The sequence below is a fragment of the Camellia sinensis genome, chromosome 7 (assembly GCF_055761805.1).
Source record: "Camellia sinensis isolate YWXY chromosome 7, ASM5576180v1, whole genome shotgun sequence".
NCBI lineage: Eukaryota > Viridiplantae > Streptophyta > Magnoliopsida > Ericales > Theaceae > Camellia > Camellia sinensis.
Genome location: NC_138967.1, coordinates 37,240,101 through 37,250,966, shown reverse-complemented (window position 1 = coordinate 37,250,966; position 10,866 = coordinate 37,240,101). Strand labels below are relative to the sequence as shown.

At 36.7% G+C, this 10,866-nt stretch overlaps 1 protein-coding gene across 1 annotated transcript; it reads right to left on the bottom strand.

The window, feature by feature from the left end:
* Window positions 1-421: 421 nt before the first annotated feature.
* LOC145794630 (uncharacterized) lies at window positions 422-8,088 on the bottom strand. Its single transcript, XM_082877039.1, has 3 exons — window positions 7,891-8,088; window positions 1,399-1,479; window positions 422-770 (listed from the first exon to the last, which is right to left on the bottom strand). Exons 1-3 carry the CDS (start codon window positions 8,005-8,007, stop codon window positions 663-665), a joined length of 306 nt encoding a protein of 101 aa, XP_082733165.1. The 5' UTR covers window positions 8,008-8,088; the 3' UTR covers window positions 422-662.
* Window positions 8,089-10,866: the final 2,778 nt, after the last annotated feature.

Sequence of the window (10,866 nt, the reverse complement as noted above, 5' to 3'; positions counted from 1 at the left end):
ATGTTGAGCAACCTAAACATTTCAAATAAAAAAAACTCTTTTTCTATGTTGTACCAACATTTAAAAAAATATAATAAAAAAAAGCACACTGCCCAATGAATGGACGAAATTAAGACTAAGAATCTTATTAATGTAATTTTATTCCTAATAACCAACAAGGCCTAATCTAGTTAGCCACCATGACTCTTCTAAGAGTTTAGTCCCAAGAGAAAAGTCATGGGTTTAACTTTCTCTAAGGAGAATTGAATTAGGAAGTAAGCACTTAGTGCTTTACAAGAGTATAAAGGCTAGTTCCTACAGGTGCTAATCTAACTACTGACAATTGACTTTTACTGATTAGAAAAGTTCCATTCCTATCGTTGTAACCATGACTGAAATTTCATTCCTATCATTGTAACCATGACTGAAAGTTGATAATGTATTTATTATGCTAAATAAAGGGGTTTCTTTCTTCATAAAAAGAGATGATCCCACACCAAATAAAAGAACTCACTAACCAAGAAAGAAATCATTTCGCAATGCAAAGGATAAGTAACAGAATTTCAAGAATGTACTTTGCAGGTCTTCTTAGATAGTATTATACCCCATCAGGGTCAACATCCATGTTCTCTTCTCGAAGCAGTGCAAGTATTAAGCAGTGACTGCAGAATACTTTGTTCCTTCTAACAAGTGCAAATTCTGCAGTAGCGCGATGCAGCATTGGCACATGGCTTTTGGACAGCAAAAGAAATGGAATTTTGAGTTATGGCAAATGAAGCAAGAATGCCACTCTGAAATAGAAAACGGCATTCACTTTGAACATTCTTACAATATTTATCCAACACAATGGAAATATGATGAGAAACTAAGAACATAAAAACACAGAGCAATAGGCAGGAATATGCGGCTTCATCTAGTTTCAGAATAAGAACATTAAGCAGAGTTGTGGAGACTCCATAATATCATGTCTGCACAGACTTGTAGAACTTGTAATCAAGGTGATACTTATGTTCAGTGATCAGGGTGACTCAATACCATAAATTAAGCATGTTAAAAAAATTTAAATACAGTTCGGAACAATTATTACTTGTCCATTTCAGTAAAGATAAAATTTTATAACGTACTTAATTGGTCACAGATAAAGGGCAAACAGGGTTTTCATAAACATTCAATAAATAAAAAAATTTCCTGACCAAATTATATGGAAGATCGGAAACTTAAGATCATCCAAAAATTGGAATTGAAATACATGTTGCCATTGTATGTCAACTGATGAGTTTTAGACTTCATGCATGCTACATGTGGCAATAGGTGCTATGCTTTTACTTAAAAAGTAAAGATTTCATTAAAAAAAGAACAAATAAATAATGAAATGTTATACAAGAAAAGAAAACCAAATCACATATAAATGAGACTTACTGCAAGTCCAGCTGTTTCCAGACTCAACAAATGACTCATCCTTCCCCCACACACTCTGCATGATAAGCTTTTAGACACTCCCTGAAATCAGAACATTTGACAATAGACATGATAAAAATAAAAAAAAGATTTCATTATAATGAAAGCCATTAATAAAGCAGTGACAAATGTAAAGTTACAAAACTATCATTTTCTTTGCTTAAATCCGAACATTAGCTGCCATAGTAAATTATATATATATTTTCTAGTGTTTGATACAATAGAAAACGAAAATCAACGAAAAATATTGTACATGATCAATGAAAAACAAATTTATTTGAATAAAAAATATTTTTCAAATTAAAGTTTTACCAATGTCATCCTACTACTACTCTCACTCTCACATCCACCACCATCACCACAACCATCGCCACCATCACTACTACTGCCATCCCACAACCTCCACCAAATATAAAAAAATATTTTCTGCTCAAGCAAATGAAACATAAGAAAAAATACAAGTGTTATAGTGATAGTTATGAATATTTGTTGTGTTATGTGATAATAGAGTAATGATACATACCTCTAATTTGAGAACTCTAAGGTCATGTTTGTTTGGGTGGACATGAGCTTGGGATTGGACTAATAGTCCAATAAAATTATTAATCCGATATTTGATTAAACAATTGAAGTACAGACTAATAATTTTAAACTTGACTATTAGTTAAGATAGGATATATAATCCAACGGATTCGTAGTCCTAGGACTATTAGTCATGGGAATGCTAATTCAATCCGTCCAAACAAACATGACCTAAATGAAACTCTAGTAAAGTGTAAGAGAGAGAGTAGAGAGAGATAGAGAAAGGAGTGTAAGTCTCATCTTCATATAAATACTCTCTACATTATTAGAGTTGCATTAAAACTCACAAGTTAAAACTCTAAAACATTATCATTACGAAGACAGTGATAGCGTGCCCTCCAAAGTCATGTCATGGAAAAAGATATATTCTTTTTGTAATAAATAAAAAGTTATATTTTTATGATGAAAAAAATCTTACAGTTTTCTAATAAAGGTCACTTTATTTTTATTTTACTTCTTTTCAACAACGAAAAGAATACAGGACCACATGGACTTCGTGGTGGGCTGGTCCATGATGGATAATTGGAGTCGGGGATTTTTATTGATAAGTTCAATTTATAAGTGTTTTAATTTAAGAAGTCTATAAATGAATTTTTTAATCTATTTAGTCCTATGTGTGTATAGTTTTATTCCATAAAGTCCATTTTCTTGATTTATACTATTTTCTTGGACACTTATGCCCTTATATTTAATTTTGATACCCTTATAAATATTTTTTGAACGATTAGCAATTTAATGATGTGAACATTCATATTTTAAAATTTACATTGGTAGGAACGTAAAATTGGCCCGTGGGCTGCCTGAAACCCGCCCGCGAGCCAGGGCGGGCTCGGCCCGTTGACAATGTGAATATTCACATTGACATGTTAACATTCACATTAATAGGAATGTAAAATTGGCCCCCGTCCCGTGACGGCACGAAACCTGCCCGCGGCTCATGGGCGGCCGGGGGCGGGCCCGGTCCGGCCCGTTGACAATGTGAATATTCACATTGACATGTTAACATTCACATTGATAAGAGTATAAAATTGGGCCGCGGCCCATAGGCAGCCAAAAGCCTGCCAGCGGCCCGGGACGGGCCCGGCCCGCCCCGTTGACAATGTAAATATTCACATTGACATGTTAACATTCACATTGATAGGAGTGTAAAATTAGCCCGCACCTCATGGCTGCCTGAAACCTGCCCACGGCCTGTGGGTGGGCCTGGCCTGGCCTGTTGACAATGTGAATGTTCATATTGACATGTTAACATTCACATTGATAAGATTATAAAACTGGACAGCAGCCCAGGGTGGGCCCGACCTGGCCCGGCCCGTTGATAATGTGAATATTCACATTGACATATTAACATTCACATTAATAGGAGTGTAAAATTGGCCCCCGCCCCGTGGCCGCGCGAAACCCACTCGCGGCCCATGGGCGGCTCGGGGCGGGCCCTGGGCGGCCTGGGACGGGCCCGGTCCGGCCCGTTGACAATGTGAATATTCACATTGATATGTTAACATTCACATTGATAAGAGTATAGAATTGGCCCGCGGCCCATGGACGGCCAAAAGCCCACCCGCGGCCCGGGGCGGGCCCGGCCTGTTGACAATGTGAATATTCACATTGACATGTTAACATTCATATTGATAAGAATGTAAAATTGGCCCGCAGCCCGTGGGCGGCCCGAAACCCGACTGCAGCTCGAGGCGGGCTTGGCCTGACCCGTGACAATGTAAATATTCACATTGACATGTTAACATGCACATTGATAGGAGTATAAAATTAGCCCACGCCCCGTGGCTGCCCGAAACCTGCCCACGGCCCGTGGGCGGCCCGGGGTGAGCCCGGCCCGGCCTGTTGACAATGTGAATATTCACATTGACATGTTAACATTCACATTGATAAGAGTGTACAATTGGCTCGTGACCCGTGGGCAGCCCGAAGCCCGACCTCGGGCCGGGGCGGGCCCAGCCTGTTGGCAATGTGAATATTCGCATTGACATGTTAACATTCATATTGATAGGAGTGTAAAATTGGCCCGCAGCCCGTGGGCGGCTCGAAACGCGACCGCAACCCGAGGTGGGCTTGGCCCGACCCGTGACAATGTGAATATTCACATTGACATGTTAATATTAACATTGATAGGAGTGTAAAATTTGTCCGCAGCCCGAAGCTCGCCCGCGGTCCGGGGTAGGCCTGGACCCAAACCCGGGCCTCCCCAGGCTGCCCATAGAACGCGAGTCAATTTTACACTCTTATCAATGTGAATGTTAACATGTCAATGTGAATATTCACATTGTCAACAGGCCGGGCAGGGCCCGCCTCGAGCCACCCACGGGCCGTGGGCGTGTTTCGGGCAGCCACGGGGCACGGACTAATGTTATACTCTTATCAATGTGAATGTTAACATGTCAATGTGAATACTCACGTTGTCAACGGGCCGGGCCGCGCTTCGGGCTGCCCACGGGTCACAGGCCAATTTTACACTCTTATCAATGTTAATGTTAATATGTCAATGTGAATATTCACATTGTCAACGAGCCGGGCCGGGCCCACCCTGGACAGCGGGCGGGCTTCGGGCCGTCCATGGGCCACGGGCCAATTTTACACTCCTATCAATGTGAATGTTAATATGTCAATGTGAATATTCACATTGTCAACGGGCCGAACCGGGCTCGCCCCGGGCCGTCCATGGGACGCGAGTCAATTTTTCACTCTTATCAATGTGAATGTTAACATGTCAATGTGAATATTAGCATTGTCAATAGGTCGGGCCGGGCCCGCCCTGGGCCGCCCACGGGCTGTGGGTTAGTTTCGGGCAGCCACGGGGCACGGGCTAATTTTATACTCTTATCAATGTGAATGTTAACATGTCAATGTGAATATTCACATTATCAACGGGTCGGGCCGGGCCCGCCCAGGGCAGCCCACGAGTCGCGGGTTGGTTTCGGGCCGGCCACAGGCCGCGGGCTAATTTTACACTCCTATCAATGTGAATGTTAACATGTCAATGTGAATATTCACATTGTCAACGGGCCGGGCCGGGCCTGCCCCTACCCGGGCTTCGGTCTGCCTACGGGTCACGGGCCAATTTTACACTCTTGTCAATGTTAATGTTAATATGTCAATGTGAATATTCACATTGTGAATGGGCCGGCCCGGGCCCGCCCCGGGCGGCGGGCTGGTTTCGGGCTAATTTTACACTCCTATCAATGTGAATGTTAACTTGTCAATGTAAATATTCATATTATCAACGGGCCGGGTCGGGCCTAATTTTTTGGCCTGTGGGCCGGCCCGGCCCGACTCGAATTTTTTCGGGCACCCACGTGGATCAACATGGGCCGGGCCCCTACACATTGACGATATGAACATTTACATTGACGGCGTGAACATTCACATTAAGGGTATTTTGGTAATTATGTCACCCATAGGACTTATTGAAACATAAGAAAATAATGTGAACTAAATGGAACATAAGTAGATGAAAATGGTATTTTGGTCTTCTTATCTCAAATTGTACCTAATGGAATAGTCAAAAAGAATATGGGTTGGATGGAATAAAGCTCTTAGAAAATGAATTTATCAAAAAAGCTCCCTTGGAGTCGAATTGAAAAAAAGAAAAAAAATAAAAAATTCATTTTAATGTGAATTTATCTCATACATCCTAAAAAAATTAACACATCGTGTAAATTATAAGGACTATTTGCATAATTTTTCCCTCTTTTTTTTTATCAACCATAATAGGACTATTTATTTAGTAGCCCTAATAAATATTATTTTGTATTAGACAATTTATATCATTGATGTTCTTTTAAGAGGAAATATCATGATACCCTCAAACTTTCAGATGCTTTTCAATTTGACTCACAAACTTCGATTAATATTAACTGTACACCCAAACTTTCGAAATTTTGATCAATTTGGCCCCTGCCGTTACATTCCGTCGACGGAATATGCTGGCATGGTACCAAAATTCATTTAGAATTTCATTTTACCCCCAAACTATACCTTAATATCAATTTGCCTCCCAAATATAAAAAAAAAATTAAATATTTAATAAATAATTTTTTATCTCAATAATGAAAAAATTAAATTTTAAATCATATATACTTTGCAAAAAAAATAAAAAAATAAAAAATAAATAAAAATCCTCATTTAGAATTATCTTGAGATTATGAAGTATGAATAATTCGACAAACCTGTCGTACCCGTGCCGAGTACTTACCGACGTATGATATTTTTGCATACATACCAAGTACACAAAATACGTATTCAAATTTTTTTTTCTTAATTTTTGACGTACCCATACATATCTAGTATATACACAAGTTGTGTCGTACCCCAGTCGAAACAATATTTTCTTCTATTAAAAAGATAAAATTCTTTTTACTAGATTTTTTTTTCATTTTTAGTTTTGTGCTTAGCATAGTTTTAAAATTAAATTATGATTTGTAAATTATTTAATATAATTTTGGTTTATCTTATACCTGTATTTTTGGCATTAAATGTCAATTGTATATTGGATTTAACAAATTAAACCATTTAATCAATTGCTGTATTATTTCAAATTATAAATTAATTTTTTTTTATAAACGTATTAAGTCGTACCCGTACTGTACTTTTTTTTTACCGTATCGATATACCCGTATCGTACCAATACCAGTACTCATACCCGTACCTGTGTTTCATAGGTCTCAAATTATCTTGAGTCAATCCTAGAGAAACATATTGAGCTAAAAATTTCTTAGCCACTTTATGTGTGTGCGCAAACGCAATTGTAACTGTTATCCAAATTAATTTCAATAGACTTGATCAACTATCAGCAATTTGAGTGGGAAAAAAATTCAAAATTTAGTAAATACCCGGTATAGGTACGATGTGTTTGCTGAAATACTCATACTTCATAATCCCAAGATAATTTTAAATGAGAATTTTCATATTTTTTTGCAAAGTATATATTATTTAAAATCTAATTTTTTCATTATTGAGATAAAAAATTATTTATTAAATATTTAAATTAATTTTTTTTTTTTTTATATTTGGGGGACAAATTGATTTTTAAGGTATAGTTTGGAGGGTAAAATGATATCCTAAATAAACTTTGGTTCCACGTCAGCACATTTCATCTAATTGTAGACGAAATATAATAGCAGTGGCTAAATTGATCAAAATTTTAGAAATTTAGATATAAAATTGATATTTATTGAAGTCTGGTGGTCAAATTAAAAAATACGTAAAAAATTGAAAGCCAAAATGATATTTCCTCTTCTTTTAATGGTTACAAGAGTAAAATTTAGGTTATTATGTTGAGCAAACCTAAACATTTCAAATAAAAAAAACTCTTTTTCTATGTTGCACCAACATTTAAAAAAATATAATAAAAAAAGCGCACTGCCCAATGAATGGACGAAATTAAGACTAAGAATCTTATTAATGTAATTTTATTCCTAATAACCAACTAGGCCTAGCCTAGTTAGCCACCATAACTCTCCTAAGAGTTTAGTCTCAAGAGAAAAGTCATGGGTTTAACTTTCTCTAAGGAGAATTGAATTAGGAAGTAAGCACTTAGTGCTTTACAAGAGTATAAAGGCTAGTTCCTACATGTGCTAATCCAATTACTGACAACTGACTTTTACTGATTAGAAAAGTTCCATTCCTATCGTTGTAACCATGACTGAAATTTCATTCCTATCACTGTAACCATGACTGAAATTTGATAATGTATTTATTATGCTAAACAAAGGGGTTTCTTTCTTCATAAAAAGAGATGATCCCACACCAAATAAAAGAACTCACTAACCAAGAAAGAAATCATTTCGCAATGCAAAGGATAAGTAACATAATTTCAAGAATGAAATATGCAGGTCTTCTTAGATAGTATTATACCCCATCAGAGTCAACATCCATGTTCTCTTCTCGAAGCAGTGCAAGTTTTAAGCAGTGACTGCAGAATCCTTTGTTCCTTCTAACAAGTGCAAATTCTGCAGCAGCGCGATGCAGCATTGGCACATGGCTTTTGGACAGCAAAAGAAATGGAATTTTGAGTTATGGCAAATGAAGCAAGAATGCCACTCTGAAATAGAAAACGGCATTCACTTTGCACATTCTTACAATATTTATCCAACACAATGGAAATATAATGAGTGTATTTGGTTTGTGTTTGTAGAGTAGTTTTTGAGATAAAAAGTAAAAAAAACTTGTTTGGTTTGGTTTTTTTCAGAAATGGTTTTGGAAAATTGTTTTGGGGAGAGAGTTTTAAAAAAAGTGATTGATTTGATGTGTATGAGAGAGAGAGTGATTTTGGAAAGTAGGTAACCAAACAAAATTTTGAGATTTTTTTTAAAAAAATTTATTTGATTTGATTACTCTTGAAAATTTATTTGTAGAGAATTTTTCCTAAAAATTTTTCTGAAAAACAAACCAAATTTTATGATGAGAAAAAGTCACGTTATTTTATTTTACTCTTTTTCAACAACGAAAAGAATACAGGACCACATGGACTTCGTGGTGGGCTGGTCCATGATGGAAAATTGGAGTCGAATTGAAAAAAAAAAAAAAAAAAAAAAAAAAAAAAAAAACCATTCAGGACCACATGGACTTCGTGGTGGGCTGGTCCATGATGGATAATTGTAGTCGAATTGAAAAAAAAAGAAAAAACATTCAGCTGCTTGGTTGTGTTTTTTCAAAAATACTTTTCAGAAAATTATATTTTCTTATTTTTTGTATTTTTTGTTTTTATTAAATTTTTTTAATATTTTAAACAATTTTTTTTTTACCTTTTAGACATACCTAACATAAATATACTTAAAAAGTAAAAAATTTGTGAAAAAAACCTTTTAAAAATTCACTAAATACCTAAAATACAAAAAAAATAGGAGAATTCAGTACATTTTTTTTTGTATTTTTATGCATTTATTAAATTTTTAAAATATTTTTTCACAATTTTTTTATTTTTTAGATACATCTAAGTAAAGTGCATCTAAAAAGGTAAAAAAAATGTTTAAAATTTTAAAAATATTCACTAAAAACAAAAAAATACGAAAACAAAAAAACTGAGTTTTCAAAAAACTTAATCCAAAAAACTCAAACCAAACACACTGATTATATTTGAGCCTAAAAATTATCTCATACATCTAACTCAAATTTTAAAATTTTAAGTTATTATATTTTAATGTGAATTTACTAATAAGGACAACACATATTAAAACTTAAAATAAAATATTATTTTTTTCTCATGTTACACCCTAACCAATTTTACGTATTCTTCCTATTTAAATCTTTTCATCTTCTTTCTCAAGTTTTTGTTTTTTTATTTTTTTTTCCCCTCACTCCAAAACTACAATTCACTCCACTAAAACTCACTATTATTATCAATATCATTATTTTCTTATTATATTATTATTTGCAAATAGAAGAAAGTTTGAACAAAATCAAACAATGAATTAGAATAATAAACAAAATCGTTTTTTTTGAAGCAATCCGTGAATGAGAAAGTAAGTATTCACATAAATATTAAAGAACAATTATTGAATTTTTTTTTTTGGTTACATAAAAGCAAATATTCAATATGTTTTTCGTCATTATTGTTCGGATTTTCAGAACTGAATAAATTCACTTTGTTCAGCAATGTACAGCCGAACAAAGTGAATTTGTGCGGTTCTGGAAGTCCGAACAAAATCACTCTGTTCGTTTCTGGAAGTCTGAACGTGAAGTTCACCATCTCTTTTTCCTTAGCAGACCTCCTTCGCTAGTGCCGCCTTCGCTGGTGTCGAGTTCCCTGATCATATTCCTTATATGTACATGAATATAATAAAAAAAAATTAAAGGGTTTTTCAAAAGTAATTTGAATTTTTGAATTTATTTTATTTAGGTGTACCTCAAAAGGGTAATTTGGGAGAAAAAATTAGGTGTACTGAGAATAAATTATAACCCTAAATAATTTAATAAGGTGTACTAAAAAATAAAAAAATTAGTCTAAAATCCCTCTCCAATTTTTAGTAATGGAAGAGATCCACAATATTATTTTTTGATGTCTAAGGTCCCTCCCATCTATCACAGAGAAACTTGATATATCTCACTGTACGGGGAGCAAATATTCCGGCAAGCCCGTACTCCTTTCTTCCAAGCTCCCTTCTGTCCGATCACCTGCGAGCACAATAGCAGTGAGCTACCCGGCGGTGTGTGGCCGGAAAACCCCTCCGACGATCAAGTTAGAACACACACAGGGGATAGATAGAGAGAAGAGAGAGTGTTTAGTGTTTAGTGTATGTCTCACCAAATGTTCATCTGTCCGCGTATGGGGGGCGCAGACGTGTTTATATACCTTCTGCGCCCCAAATCTACTCCCAGTGTCCTCTCAACACGTGGCACTACTATTCCATCTGTCAGCATAAACCTTGCTGAGCACCACCTAACCCAACTGCCTGCCCATTCTCCTAGGAGCTCGGCAGCCGGGCAGTACCATCTCGGCCATCGTCTGCCATGCTGCGCTTCATGCCCAAGTACTCCAACAGCTAAGCTCAGATGAGGACCGGACTCGGCGGCATCTCGGCAAAGCCGAGCTCGGGACAACTCACGCTTGTCTGCGGTCGACCTTCCTGCCGAGCAAAAAGGTACCTCGGTCCAACCTTGCCTTTCCTAGCGCTGGACCTTTCACCTGACCGGCTTCGTAACCGCGGATCCTTGCAGCTCGGTCAATCCACGCGCTGCCTTAACCGAGCAGCTTCCTTCAAGGCTGGGCCATACAACTTGGCCCAACACCTGTTCGGCCCAAATCTGTCTGGCACAACTCTGTCCGGCCCAAATCTGTCCGGCCCAATTCCACGGCCCAATCCATATCATAAATCTCCCTCTCAATTGCCC